This window comes from Podarcis tiliguerta (assembly GCF_965153285.1).
Source record: "Podarcis tiliguerta genome assembly, chromosome: 5".
NCBI lineage: Eukaryota > Metazoa > Chordata > Lepidosauria > Squamata > Lacertidae > Podarcis > Podarcis tiliguerta.
The window spans coordinates 14,953,044-14,968,847 of NC_139538.1; the positions used below are offsets into that span (position 1 = coordinate 14,953,044).

Consider the following 15,804-nt stretch of genomic DNA (forward strand, 5'->3'; position numbering starts at 1 on the left):
TATATTGGGCATCCTTTAAAATACCTCAGAGCGTTGCAAACTTACCACAATTTTTGAGCAGCATTTGGGAGGCGGTGGGCAGAACTGACTGCAATGTGATCCAGTAAAAGCTTTTAAGAGCCGATGCAAAATGCATGAGCACGCCAGCCACCAACAGTTATTTTCTACTGCTTTCCTGGAAGAGAAAGAAAATCTCGGTACCGTGTGTGTCGTGTGGGTGGGTGTGCTCTGTTGCGCTTTTACAAAAGGTGCTTGCTTGAAAAGCTTTAGATCTGCACCATCCAAGCTCTGATTGTCCTCGCTTCCCCTTCTGTTGCTTGTGTGGAAGAGTGTGTGTGTGTGTGTGTGTGTGTGTGTGTGCGCCCTGGCACACTGAACGTTCCCTCAGGACTCTGGGATCCTCTGCAGTGACCTAGTTTCCTTCCATACAACGACGAAGAGTTCAGCGCCAGGCCCAGCCTGGGATTTTACCGCATGGGTCTCCTGGAAGGAGAAAGCCAATAATCCGTTGCCTCAGCAGAGTCACTGCTGCTCTCGTGTTGTGAGGAGGGCTGCTGCTGCTGCTGGGCAGTAGGCCTCTCCGCGAATCAATCACCTAGCATTTTCCTCATGAAACTACTTACACTTGGCTTCCCTTGCCAATTCGACTATTTATTTACAAAACTACTTGTAGTATCTCGAGGTGCCTTGTACTGCCCTTTTGAGGGTGCGAGGCACCTCACAATTTCACGAAACAACACAATAAACAAATTTAAATGATAAAGCTACCAGTTCTCTATCTCCAGGTCTCAAGGTGTTGTTGGACTACAACTCCCATCGTCCCTGACCGCTGGTCCCGCTAGCTAGAGATGGTGGGAATTGCAGTCCAACAACAGTTGGGGACCCAAGTTTGAGAAACGCGGTGAGAAGAAGAAACCAATTTAAGCCGAATGTTTTATTGCAAAGTTCTTATTCGTGTAAGCCATCTTAGGAGTGTTGCAGTCTTTAAAGGTGACTTGGAAATGCTTGTTATAATAATAACAACAGGGATTATTTCTGATCGAAGAAAAGGAGAAAGGGATAGAACTGAAATGCATACATACACGGATATAAGCATATATTTAACATATCATATCCATGCTCTGCAAAGAAAGAACGCTACAGTACCACTGTTAAAATAAGAACACTGTTCTGCCCAGCTGTTTCCTTTTTCACTGCACTGTTTGCATACTTAACTTCTCTTCAATATGAGGAAGATTTCATTACATCAGAAAATACCCCTGTGCTTCAAAATGCGATGGGTTGTCTGCAACACCGCAGATGTTCCACTTACACAATGGGATTTTCTCTTCTTCTCTCCCACACCCTCCAAAATCTGCTCTGAGGGTCCCCCAAACCTCTAGGGCAGATTTGAGGGGGGCGTTCAGGGAAGAGGTGAGGAGGGAGAAGTTCCATTGTGCATGGGGCTGTCTGCGAAGGTAACAACAATGTAGGAAAAAATCCAATATGTCTGCCTTTAATGTGAATCACAAAATTACAGTGGTAACGGGCGGTGGTAATTACCCGATAAATCGGTTGGGACTCCTCTTCCCCGTTTCCCAGGTTTGGGGGCAAGTAATTTGAATTTTAACAAGATTTGGCATTTCCTTCTCAGGATAGGAATGTGACTCTCATTTGCAGCTTCCCTCAAATTGTAAGGGCTCATCCTGTCAAAGGTTGACAGTTATGTCATTTCGTTCCGTGTGTAATGAGGCTAATCTACTAATTTTTCCATATCCAGGACCTTCTTTAACATCAAAGTGCCGGCTCTGAGGTGTATTATTAGTTGCTTGTGTGTTCAGCCACAAAGTAAATCTGCTTCAGGCTAGGAAGAAAAAATCTAGTATGGAAGAACAATAGTCTCTAAATCCTTAAGTGTCCTCTTGCGTATTTGCCATTATATAGAAGATGAAAAGGAACCTAAAGGCTTCGGGCCCAGCTAGATGATACATGAAATGTGTCGCTGCATTTCTTTCATACATATATATATGTATGAAAGAAAAAGGCAGCTGGAGGGGGTGTTAACCCTTACCTCCTGCACTGTGTTCCTAATTAAAATTGCCCTCTCCACTGAAGCTGTTCCCCCAGGCTAGTAGGGCAACTCCCATTAGCATCAGTGGACACTTCCTTCATTCTGAACATAGCAGCTGTGTATGGTGGGTGGGTGTGATCTTAGTTGCCGTCCCCTTGGATGGGAGGTTGCCTGTTCTTGCTGGGGTTGCACTGCCTCTGAAGGAGCAGGTACACAGCCTGGAGGTACTTCTGTGTCCTTGGCTGTTGCTTGAGGCTCAGGTGGCCTCAGTGGCACAGAATCCCTTCCATCAGCTTTGGCAGGTGACCCTGCTGGGCCCCTATCTGCACAGGGACAGCCTAACTACCACCGTCCATGCTCAGGTAACCCCTAGGTTCGATTACTACAATGTGTTATGCATAGGACGTCCTCTGAAGACGGTTCGAAAACTTCAGAATTTGGCAGCCAGGTTGCTCACTGGGGCAAGACCGTTTGAGCATATTGCACTGATCCTGGCTCGACTGTGCTGCATCTGTATCACCTCCCCAAGTTGCAGAGGGAATCCAGTGGAGGCGTGAAGCAGATTGTATGGTGAAATAGCAGAATGACTCATAGCAGAATGAACGGCAATGTACTGTGTTGGCATGCACACCGATGGGCAATGAGAATGCTATTGCTTCCTGAATTTTTAGTGAGTTTCTAGTGGGAATGGAGCTATTAACTGCCGTATTCCCAGGAGAAGCACTCACTGAGTACACCAGGGCTGGTGGAGTGGGAGTTTGTGGCCGAATCCTTCCACCATTGCATAACTGGGACAGCTAAGTGATTCCTTTATTTCTTCTTTCCTAGGGTCGCCATGTCAAAACAGGACAGCTTGCAGCTATTAAAGTCATGGATGTCACCGGGGTAATGTATTATTCTTTTCTTGACTTTATGATCGTGTAATCTACTGACCAATGTGCAGCTCCGTCAAATATTGAAACCTCAATTTTGCCGTCCATTGGTTTGCATAGCAAGAGAACATGCGTGGACTTGGATGGGAAGGGAAGTGGACCCTTAGAATCATAGAATCATAGAGTTGGAAGAGACCACAAGGGCCATCGAGTCCAACCCCCTGCCAAGCAGGAAACACCATCAGAGCACTCCTGACATATGGTTGTCAAGCCTCTGCTTAAAGACCTCCAAAGAAGGAGACTCCACCACACTCCTTGGCAGCAAATTCCACTGTCGAACAGCTCTTACTGTCAGGAAATTCTTCCTAATGTTTAGGTGGAATCTTCTTTCTTGTAGTTTGGATCCATTGCTCCGTGTCCGCTTCTCTGGAGCAGCAGAAAACAACCTTTCTCCCTCCTCTATGTGACATCCTTTTATATATTTAAACATGGCTATCATATCACCCCTTAACCTCCTCTTCTCCAGGCTAAACATGCCCAGCTCCCTTAGCCGTTCCTCATAAGGCATCGTTTCCAGGCCTTTGACCATTTTGGTTGCCCTCCTCTGGACACGTTCCAGTTTGCCAGTGTCCTTCTTGAACTGTGGTGCCCAGAACTGGACACAGTACTCCAGGTGAGGTCTGACCAGAGCAGAATACAGTGGCACTATTACTTCCCTTGATCTAGATGCTATACTCCTATTGATGCAGCCCAGAATTGCATTGGCTTTTTTAGCTGCCACGTCACACTGTTGGCTCATGTCAAGTTTGTGGTCAACCAAGACTCCTAGATCCTTTCCACATGTACTGCTCTCAAGCCAAGTGTCACCCATCTTGTATTTGTGCCTCTCATTTTTTTTGCCCAAGTGCAATACTTTACATTTCTCCCTGTTAAAATTCATCTTGTTTTTCATTTAAAAAGCAGTGGTTGGCATCCTTAGTCAGCAGCAGGCTCACCGTCATGCAAGAACCTATAGTTGACCCTCAAGTTGCTGTGCTGCAGCTCATTGTGAATCTAGCTTGGATAGGAAGCTGCCTTATTCTGTGTCAGACACTTTGCCCATCTAGCTCAGTTTTGTCGGCACTGACCTGGCAGCTTCTTTACAGTTTTTCAGGAAGGGGAGAATCCCAGGCCTACCTGGAGATGCTGGGGACTGAACCTGGGACCTTCTGCATGCAAAACAGGTGCTCTGCTTATGAGCTATGGTCCTTCTGCGCCCAGTTTGATGAGCAAGCAGGACGTCAACAAGGAGGCGCAGACACCGCCACTTGCTTGGCTACCCTCATTTTCCAGCATCAATCAACTATGCCTGCTTTGATGGCTGTCGCTGTCCGATTAGTCTAGCTGAGAGGTATGAGTGGCTGTCCTAAGCTGGCAGGCTTGTTGTGTCTTTGCTCTGCCCCTTCCCCAGGTGCTTTCGAGGGATAATTCTGCAGAATACCTTATTTTTCGCTCTATAGGACACACTTTTTCGCCTCCAAAAATTAAGGGGAAATGTGTGTGCGTCCTATGGAGCGAATGCAGGCTCCTTGGCTTCAGCGATAGCAACGCGAAGCCTCCGAAGGCTTCACGTTGCTTTCGCTGAAGGCTGGAGAGCGAGAGGGGTCGGATTCAGGGATAGCCGCCTGAAGCCTGTGGATCACAGCGCCAGTTCCCGCTGCGCTCTGCAGGCTTCGGGTTCCTTTTGCTGAAGCCGGGAGAGCAGAAGGGGCTCCGTTTCTTCTGCCGCTTCGCTAAAGGGGCGCTGAGCAGAGAGGGGGAGAATTTTTTTCCCTTGTTCTCCCCCTCTAAAACAAGGTGCATCTTATGGTCCAGTGCGTCCTATACAGCGAAAAATACGGTAAATGAATCTCTTCTATTCCTTCACCCCTCCCCTGGTACAAGTCCTCTGGGTGTCATCTTACTAGATGGCATTCTTCCACCCAGGGTTGAGCTGGAACTCACTGGATCAAGAAACACTGCTCAGAATGAGATATTTTTTACCAATAGCAATAGAAAGACGTATGCCACAACTCGGTGCGTGGAAGCCTTTGGTATTCTGAGCCCTGAATTGTTTCACCTTGCAAGAACCCAGAGTTGGGTGCATTGAGCTGTTGTGTGGCTAGAAGATGCATTGCAGAAAATGCATAAATATGGTCACTGAGGAATTTGCATGACAAAAAAGGAACAGGGATTTTCAAGGTATTAAGCTTGTTATTCCTTTAATAGGAGGAAAATAAACTACGTGCTTGCCAAAAGGCCACAGGGGAAGAAAGTGTAGAATCGCTAAAGCTTTCGGAAGCATAAGCACTTCAGGGTTTACTTAATAAGAGTCTTAATTCACGAAAAATCACACACCATGTTTTTAAGCCTCATTCTCAAATTTTGTGCCTGAAAATGCAGCGTGAGATTTCAGGGAGAGCTTGTATTAAAAAGAACACAATTAAATATAGGATTTAAGCCAATCGCCTTCTCTCCCCACCCCCCCACTTTCTCTCACACATGCTGCTGCTTCAGCAGCACATCCATCCACTCCTCTGTCTCTTACACACTCACACTCCCTTCTCTGAGCGTTGTGGGTTCTTCTGGCTCACACTTGCTTTGTCTTCTGGCAGCCATTTTTCTTTTGGCTCCGACAGAGAAGTCTCAATTTGCTGACTACAGTTGCACCTTGGAAGTGGAACGGAATCCATTCTGGAAGTCAAACCAAAGTGCGGCTTCTGATTGGCTGCAGGAAGCTCCTGCAGCCAATCAGAAGCCCCATCGGATGTTCGGCTTCCAAAAACAGTTCTCAAACCGGAACAGTCATAAAATCATAGAATCATAGAGTTGGAAGAGACCACAAGGGCCATCGAGTCCAACCCCCTGCCAAGTCACTTCTGGGTTTGCGGCATTTGGGAGCCAAAGCGGTCAAGAACTAAGCTGCTCAGAAATCAAGGTACCACTGTATACAGGTGCGCATATCTGGCTCCTGGTTCAATGATACATTGGAACGGGAGCATTAAGTCTCACAGCTTTTAGAATAAACAGCAGATTTTCGTTGGGATAGGTATACAGTGGTACCTCGGGTTAAGTACTTAATTCGTTCCGGAGGTCCATATTTAACCTGAAACTGTTCTTAACCTGAAGCACCACTTTAGCTAATGGGGCCTCCTGCTGCTGCCGCGCCGCCAGAGCACGATTTCTGTTCTCATCCTGAAGCAAAGTTCTTAACCTGAAGCACTATTTCTGGGTTAGCGGAGTCTGTAACCTGAAGCGTATGTAACCCGAGGTACCACTGTAACTGCATGTCACTTCACTCCAAATCTTCAGATGACATCAACCAGTGGTTCCAAGTGGATGTCAAAATGGTGCTCACTTCCCTCAAATCACATCCCAGCCAGCCAGCTTGGAAGGATACCATAGTCAATAATATTGTAAATACCCTTAATGTCCAAGTGTCTACAAATACAATGATTGAAAAGGGCCTGCCATTCACTGGGAAGCAGGCCTAGCCCCAGTTTGAGGGGGGTCCATGGAGAAAGGCACCCTTTGATCAAATGAACAGGTTGCTGGAAGAAGTGCTAATTTCCCAAATGCCTGTTTCCTACCAGACAAGGTTCAAGCTTCTTCTTTTAATTCACAAAGCCCTAAACTCCCTAGGCCCAAAGTACTTTAAGGACTGCCTCATTACTTATGTTCCACCTTGATCACTGAGATTTTTGGAATGGGGCTCTTTTCATGCCCTCACCCAGGGTTCAGTTTACTTTCAGCAAGGACTGAGCCTTTAGTCTGGCACACCGTGACCTGGGAAAGCTCTTGACAATAGAAATTGGAGCTTGAATCATCCCAGCTTTCTTCTAGCTGTCTTCTAAAAACTAAGGCCTTTGGAATTCGATTTTTTTTTTTAACCAACAAGTATTTATTGACATGATGTTGATGTTCTTACAGAATTGAGAAAAAACATATTGTAGCATTACATTTTTATGTTGCGAGCCACCTTGCTATATTTTCTACGAAGGTTTTTAATGCCTGAATAAAATACAGTCGTACCTTGGCTTTCAAACAGCCTAGTTCTCGAACGTTTTGACTCCAGAACGCTGCAAACCTGGAACTGAGTGTTCCGGTTTGCAAAAGTTTTTGGGAAGCTGAACGTCCAACGCGGCTTCCGATTGAGTGCAGGAAGCTCCTGCAGCCAATCGGAAGCCGCACCTTGGTTTTCCAACGTTTTTGGAAGTCAAGCGGACTTCCGGAACGAATTCCGTTTGAGAACCAAGGTACGACTGTAAAATAAATTATACATTGTTCCAACTAACACACTATCCATATTGAACTTTAATTGCTCTCAGTTTAAACATCCAGGCTGCAGTCCTAGGCATAGCATGCTTTAATAAACTGAATTCAGTGTTAGAAACTGAGATATGAAAGTTAGGAGCTAAATGGCACTTTAAACCTAGGTTATGGGCGCCACAATGGAGTGTCTGGGCATGCTATTTTAATAACAAGAATACAAAGCTGAAAGTGAATGAACTGCTGCTAAGATCTTAGGTTCATTTTTCACATGGTCTAGTCCTCATCTGAGGGATGCGGGTGGCATTGTAGGTTAAACCACAGAGCCTAGGACTTGCCAATCAGAAGCTCGGCGGTTTGAATCCCCGCGACGGGGTGAGCTCCCGTTTCTTGGTCCCTGCTCCTGCCAACCTAGCAGTTCGAAAGCACGTCAAAGTGCAAGTAGTTAAATAGGTACCGCTCCAGCGGGAAGGTAAGCGGTGTTTCCGTGCGCTGCTCTGGTTCGCCAGAAGCGGCTTAGTCATGCTGGCCACATGACCCGGAAGCTGTACGCCGGCTCCCTCGGCCAATAAAGCGAGATGAGCGCGGCAACCCCAGAGTCGGCCATGACTGGACCTAATGGTCAGGGGTCCCTTTACCCTTTACCTTTACCTAGTCCTCATCTGAAGACTGCAAAAAAAAAACCAAAAAAAACCCCAAAGCCATACTTCCCCTGCCCGCCCCCCTAATATTCTTATGAGGGTCCCTTCTTCAGTCTTCAGAGAGTGGCTGGAAGTGGGGAGGCAGAAAAAGGTCCTCCTTTTCTTCCAGCAGTAGCAGCTTTTAATCTGAAATCTTAGGCTCAGTACTGTGCCCAGAGGTCAGAAACTGCTTGCATTAATGAAATTCCCTGTCACAAAAGTGCCCAGAGCAACTGGAGTTTCAAACGTTGAGTGTCTTGTATCCAGAGGTTGCTTCCGCTGGTGGAAGGCGTCTTTTTCATTGGTCGAAACCTTGTCCATTCACAGATGGGAGCTTTTGGATACAACCAACCCAGTGCGCTGAGCTTTTTGTGGCATTTCACTGGCGCTCAACTTTATGTACTGAGATTGTGAATGAGGATTTTTCATTATAAGAAAGGGAGAAGGGTTGGGGAGGGATGAAGATAAAAATGAACCAATTATGATTAAGACGAAGAGAAATAATGCCTGGAAATAAGCCTGTTGTTGATTTGGTGACACTGATTATATTTCTTTTTTATCCAGGATGAAGAGGAAGAGATTAAGCAAGAAATTAACATGCTGAAGAAATATTCACATCACCGAAATATTGCTACTTACTATGGTGCTTTCATTAAGAAGAACCCCCCAGGAATGGATGATCAGCTTTGGGTATGCAATGTTTCCTTCCTCCTCCTCTTCTTTTTACAAACAGCGTTTATTTTCTTTGGCTTATCTACATGGGATATTCAAAATCCCTGTGACATTTCGCAGAAAACCGTGAAGGATTTATTGTTTCCTTGCCTCTGGAATCTGTGTGCTTCCTTTTTAAGGGCTGTGTTTCTCAGATGCTCTAGATCACCTGCATCTTGCTATAAAGAAACAACGCTTCCGTTTCTTCTAGCATAGCTTAAGCTCAGGTTTGAAGCAGGCACTGTTTCCATAAAAAATATTGTGCATTAAGAATGTTGCAGAAGAAGAAGAAGCTGGATCAGACCAAAGACCTATCTTGTACTTCAACACCCTATTCTCAAAGTAGCCAACCAGATGTCTATACAAAACCTGCAAGCAGAACCTGTGTTTAACAGTGCTGTGTTCAATTGTGGTCCCCAGCAACTGGTATTCAGAGGTATATTGCGTCAGATTCTGGAGTTAGTACACGGCCATTGTGGCTATTTAACCTTCTCCATGAATTTGCCGAAAAGCCATTTAAAGCCCTCCCTGTCGGTTGCCATCGCTGCATCCTCTTACAGCGAATACCGTACTTTGATTATGCACCGTGAGAATAGCTACTTCCTTTTGTCCTGAATTTTCACCATTCAGCTTCATTGGATGCCCCCAAATTATTATATTATTCGGGTGGTGGTGGGAATTCTCCCAATTCTCTTTATCCACATCATAGACAATTTTACACACTGGTTCTCACACGCCTCCCTTACTCACGCTTTCCCTGAACTTCAAAGTCGCAAATCATAGAGTTGGAAGGGACCCTGAGGATCATGTAGTCCAACCCCCTGTGATGCAGGAATATGCAGCTGTCCCTTACAGGGGATCGAACCTGCAACCTTGCTGTTGCCAGCACCACGCTCTAACCAACTGAGCTATATTGTAACCTTTCGCTGTAGGGAGTTTCTCTAGTCCCATTTGGCTGCCCTTTTCTGAATTCTTCTCCAGCTCTACAATATTCTTCTTTGAGGTTCAGCAACTGCTGTTGTTGCTGTTTAGTCGTTTAGTCGTGTCCGACTCTTTGTGACCCCATGGACCAGAGCACGCCAGGCACTCCTGTCTTCCACTGCCTCCCGCAGTTTGGTCAGACTCATGTTTGTAGCTTCGAGAACACTGTCCAACCATCTCATCCTTTGTCGTCCCCTTCTTCTTGTGCCCTCAATCTTTCCCAACATCAGGGTCTTTTCCAGGGAGTCTTCTCTTCTCATGAGGTGGACAAAGTATTGGAGCCTCAGCTTCACGATCTGTCAGCAACCACAGTTATATATAAAAGCCAGTGTGGTGTAGTGGTTAAGAGCGGTAGACTCGTAATCTGGGGGACCGGGTTTGCGTATCCGCTTCTCCACATGCAGCTGCTGGGTGACCTTGGGCTGGTCACACTTCTCTGAAGTCTCTCAGCCCCACTCACCTCACAGAGTGTTTGTTGTGGGGGAGGAAGGGAAAGGAGAATGTTAGCCGCTTTGAGACTCCTTCGGGTAGTGATAAAGCGGGATATCCAATCCAAACTCTTCTTCTATATAAAACCTGTAGGGTGTTAAATGCTATAGGGAACAGGTTTGCTGCCTGTGCCCCCTTGCACTCCATAATCTCTAGCACGATTTGTCACCTGTGTTGACATCAGTGTGAACCCTGGGTTGAAGGTTAACAGTGGTAGCCTGACGCATGTTTTGCAAACATGGGGCTCGTGTGTGAATCAAATGACAGTAAGAAGGCATCCTTTGGGCCCATAGTTGAAAGCAGCACTGTGTATTTTGACCCACGTGATTCACTAAACCACTACGTTTTTTGTTGCCTGATTGAATTAGAACTCGTGAGAATTCTGCTCTTCCTGCTCTGGAGATAAAAACGCTTGTTTATTTCCCCCTCTTGCCTTTGTTGGAATAAAACTCTTTGCCGATAACGCCAGAGTTATTCTCTTTATCAACACTCGGATGAAGTGGCACAAGAAATAATAATAGTGAAAAGCCAGAGTTCTTTCAGTGCAGATTAGGATCTCTCCGAAAGAACAGGTTTCCGACATATTTTATTGCCACCATCCTTGAAGTGCATCTTTCTAGTTTCGCTGCACACATTTTATAATATTTGTAATTTTCATGAAAATGTTCTGTAATTGCTTTCAGCATGCCATAAGTTGCCCTGAGCGGTGGAAAGGCAGGTACAGGTGTTCTGAATAAGCATTAAAGTGCAGGACAACACACCCCCTTGTCAGGCTCCAGGGATAGAGAGGCCCAGTGGGTGTAGTTTGCTGTCAAGCCAACCCCCACAACAAGTTCCATAATAGAGTTGGTACTCTTTGACAGTGAGGTCTTCACGGTTATAGAGCCTATGCGCACTCGGGCATAGCCAGGGTGTTACGTACAAAATCCAAAAGAGGGAAGTAACATCAGCGCATGGAACATCTCACTTTATTGTTCTTAGAAAACACTGCTTTCGTTTTCTTTTAAGAGAGAAATTGTGAGGATTAAAAATAAACAAATTACGCCTTGGTTAAAATTTAGTAAGATCGTCAGGGGACAGGCGAAATTGCTACAAGGGTTGGATTCGTCTCACAGATCCCTGGCCTGTTGTGTGAACATAAGAATCAGGAGAATAGGGTTGCCAAGATCCATTTTAAGGACTAGCCAAGGACCGTGCAGAGCTTGTCTGAAGTCCCTGGCCAGCTGGGTGTTCTTGGCATGACAGTGTCAGTCCGGCAGGGCTGTGACGGGACTCCCTGGCGTCCTTAGACCTCCAAAGCCTAGGGCAATTGTACTCTGCTGCCCCCTACCTCTGCACGGGCCTGGGCCTGGGCCTAGACCAGGGTAGCTAAACTGTGGTCATCCAGAAGTTATTTGGAGTACAGTGCCCATCATCACTGACCATGCAGGCTGGGACTGATGGGAGCTGGAGTCCAGCAATGCCTTCAGGGCCATCCCTGACTAACCACTCCTGGCCTATCCCCTGTGAGATCAGGACAATAGCAGGACTCTCTGTTCCCCCACCACAGACCTGCCTCCATTCTTCTTTACCCCTGCCTTGCCTCACTTCAACTCTGTCTTGCCTTGCTTTGCCTCACCTTCCATCTCTTTATATTGCCTTGCTTGAATAAATCCCACCAGCAGCCATGGGAGATACAAACTTTGGCAGAGGGGAAGCACCATCCTTTTTATATTATTTCACAGAACCTGGAAGAGGTGAAAACTGTAGAATTTGGGCCGTTTATTCAGAGCCTGGAATCTTAAAAAAAAAAGGGGGGGGGAGAATAAATATAGATGGATGTATCATTGTATTTATTAGTGCATTAATTAGAGCCATTCACTCAGGTATGCTTATACTCTATCGCATCTTGAGAGCACAGAGCGCATTGTGGACACGAAATAAAATTTCTCTCCCAAATACTCCTAAAGTAGACTGCCCTGCAAATATAAATCCCTCCACTCTTTAACATCCAATTAGCTGTATAGTGTCCAATGACCACGTGCTCTGTTTATTAAATCAGACTCAACAGCTCTTCAGATTGTTCTCCTTCCACCCCTTTGGCTTTTGTCTTATTGGAAGGGGTGGTTGGGAGGGCTCCATCCTGGTCCCCTGTCCTCATTTTTAGTCGTCTTCATCCCACATGATCCCATCCTTTGCCCTACCTGGACTTGCCTTGTTAGATTTAATGAGATCCTAGCACCAGGCGTCTAACATTCCGGGGCCTTGTCTTAAGTAATACCTTTGTAGGAACAATGGGGGAAATTAATGCGAAGGGTTACCAAACAGAGGAAGGGGTACAAAATTAAAAATCCATTCCATTCGCATTGGTATTCCGGAGCCTCTTCTGGAAATGTTATTGCAAGCTGTGGAGCCCTTCTTTAATTTCAATATGTTAACACAAAAGCATACATCCGCAAGGTAATATAGGTGCCATTCTGCTTTATGTTTGTCATCTGTCCTTGCTGTCTAGGGTGGATTGAAGTGATTAACCGAAAAGCACTGCCATGCATGTACAATGGCGTTGGCTTTTTCGCTGCTCGTCTGCTGTTTGCAGAGTTGCAGTGTTCAGGCAGGCAGAGTGCTCCAGGCCGGTGGAAGCTGGGGGCAGAACGCTGGTGACAGAGCCGCTCCCCAGAGGGGGATGAGGCTCATGCCTTCCTGTCTAAGGATGGATTGCTTCCATGGCAACCCTCGGAGTTTAGATTTAGAATGGTTGGTAGATTCGTAATGAGGAGCTGGGTGGGGGCTGAGAGGGAAGAAATACATATGCAGAGCATTCAGCATACAGTGGTACCTCAGGTTACATACGCTTCAGGTTACAGACTCTGCTAACCCAGAAATAGTGCTTCAGGTTAAGAACTTTGCTTCAGGATGAGAAGAGAAATCGTGCTCTGGCAGCACGGTGGCAGCAGGAAGCCCCATTAGCTTAAGTGGTGCTTCAGGTTAAGAACAGTTTCAGGTTAAGTACGGACCTCCGGAACGAATTAAGTACTTAACCCGAGGTACCACTGTAGATATATTCTTGGGAGGGTGGGGTGGATTTGCCAGGATTCCTGCCCTTCTTTCACCATGGAACTGAGATGACCATGGCTAGTAATTTCCCCAGACTCTGTGGTTGATAAGGGAGTATATTATGCAATCTGTCAGAGGCTAAAATGGCACCAGTCTCTGCATTATTATTTTTCAACATCCAGTGGCCAAATCTGAAGCTAACTGATCAGCAAGCTCTCATGCGACCCTGGGTCCTTGTTTCAATGGCTCCTTCTAATCGAGAGCCAGTAAAATATCCCAGGCTGCTGGTTGCCAGTTGCCAATCAACCGCTGCCACTGAGGCCCTCCGAGGCAAGAGAGTGGGGCCTATCTGCTGGAACTTGCTCACTCCACAATGACCAAGTGGACTTGGGCTGGGCAGACCTTTAAATACAGGACTTTGTTCTGTAAAGTAGGACACATGGCTACCTTGCATCTTCTGGTGGGAAGGAAAGGACTAGTAGATGTCTGCAGATGGTAAACAGTATTGGGTTGAACTCATGTTGTTTTGTTTTCCTCAGCAGCACAGCTCTGGAGGGTAGGGGGAACAGCCTTCTTTACCTTTGCAGACTCCTTCCTCCATCTTTGTACTTCTCCCTCTCAGCCATGAGTGCAAGAAAGTACAACTGTTAAAGGCAGAACGTTGAAGTGATGGTGTCTTTGTGAATAGTCTGCAGTCTCTTTGCGTAGAGGCAAAGAGGTGCTGTTTTTGTTTAAGTCGGACACCCATTTTGGTTTGGGCGAATCTGTGTTTTAATGTAGTCAGGAACACTTTGTCACATTTGCCATTATTATTGACACCTCTTTCATTTAATACATCCATGACACTGCTAATTGGAAATGCCTCTTTTTTAGCAACAAGTGCTTACAGTAGTGTCCTATTGAGATGGCAGCCTCTTTGAATCAATATTCCACCATCTGTGTCAGTGACAAAACCTGCTAGGGCTGGATATTTAATAATAATAGTTGAGAAAATTCAGGGTACAACAGAATATTTTTGTGGATTTTTTCCCTAGCTCTTGACGGCTATGTTTTTTAAACCTTGAGTGCACATTGTATTATGGTACCGATTTTTGTGGCTTCATTCTTGATGTTTTACTACTGCTATTTTTGTTGCGTTCTGTGATTTATTTTTTATGTAAACTGTTTTGAGGTAACAGGGACATAAACAGATATAATAATGAAAATAATAATCCCCTTCTGTATGTTCTGGATCTTTAGAGGAGCACCAAAAAACAGAGCGATGTGAAACCCTTGTATGTTAGCTGACTACTTTTAATTTCTGGGATGCTTCTGTTATATATCTAGAAGCTTCCAATAAACCAAGCCAACAGGTTGCTTCATGTGCATAATGTTAAAAATTTAATCTTGAGGAGAGTGAAATCAAGGGCAGGCAGTTATGGAGGCTTGAGAGAAGTGAGCCGGCACTACCATTGAGACAATCCTTCAAATTAATGGATGAACTGGATCTCGCTAATATTGTTTCGTCCTGTCTCTTTAATATTTCATGATTGCAATGTGTCATGGAATGTGATCTTCATTTTTCACCAGTTTTTAATTATGAACCGTGTGTACATAAAGGGCCATGCTCTCTGTCTGTTTTTGGCCTGAAGTAAGAAGACAAATGGCCTTTACAGACAAATGGTCTGTATTTTACATTCTTTCCATGCTGGGGTGCTCCAGACAGATAAACTTGTGTATTGTTATTTGTGGGCACACAAAAAATCTTGAGTTTGTTTGTTTTTTCTTTCAAAGTTTCATCACCTGGTGTTGCAGGCTGTTTGGGTTTGTTGGCTCAATAAAACAGAATACCAGCAGTTTACATAAGGCAAGTTCATAATCACAGGGCAATTTTCTATTGCCTTGAAGTCCTCATAAGCCATTTCTCAGGGCTTTGAATGAGGGCAGCTATTGCTGCATGTGGTTCAGCATTTGCCTGAACCTGCCCATACTTCAGAAAATCTTTGGGGGTCATTAGAGCTGGACATACCAGGTTGTGATTTGTAAGTGTGGTCCATTTGTGACTAATACGGCATCGTTTTCCATGCTTGTTATCACATTGCTTTCCATCATGTTGTAGCATATCAATAGAACTGCAGCAGAATGCTGCGTGGTAGACTTCTCCTGTTCATATCCTCTGCCATGATATAGGCGTTGACCATTTTGCATGGGAGTTCCATTCTTGGCCCCCACATGCCAGTGGAGCACGCATAGGCCTGCCCCGTTCTGCCCTTTTCCGGGTCCAAAAGGACCCGGGTGTCGGCTGGTTGTGTGTCAATTGGTTGCGTACAGAAAGGTCGCCGTCTGTATTTCTTTTACCTGTTTCACCCACCTAAGAGTCAGCCAGAACTCCATGTCTACTAATCTTAGTTACTCCTCAGTTGTCTGATTTGGGTTTCCTGCCCACCACCCATGCTTAGCTTTCCCCCTCCCCAAAAAGTTTTTTAAAAAGAAAATTAAAAATTGTACACAAAGATTATTGCTAATGCATGGTAATAAAATACAGTGAATAAAATAACAGGGTAGTATTCACTGCTAATCCTATGCAGATTAAATCCACTGAAGTTAATAAACATGACATGACTAATTTGAGTTTATTACTTCCAGTGGGTCTACTCTGAATAAGACTCAGTTGAATATAACCCAATGTTTTCGGTACTTCTGCAAATTTTGAGTTCCTTTG

At 45.4% G+C, this 15,804-nt stretch overlaps 1 protein-coding gene across 9 annotated transcripts in view; it reads left to right on the forward strand.

The window, feature by feature from the left end:
• The window catches only part of TNIK (TRAF2 and NCK interacting kinase), a 298,880-nt gene that overhangs the window by 159,803 nt on the left and 123,273 nt on the right, over positions 1–15,804 (forward strand). For all 9 annotated transcript variants that reach the window (XR_014511715.1, XM_083441856.1, XM_083441862.1 and 6 more), the window contains 2 exons: positions 2,879–2,935; positions 8,454–8,579. Coding sequence is in view for 8 of the 9 variants with exons in the window: in XM_083441856.1 (XP_083297982.1) it covers positions 2,879–2,935; positions 8,454–8,579 (183 nt within the window). In the remaining variant the exon portion in view is untranslated. The remainder of the gene's footprint in view (positions 1–2,878; positions 2,936–8,453; positions 8,580–15,804) is intronic.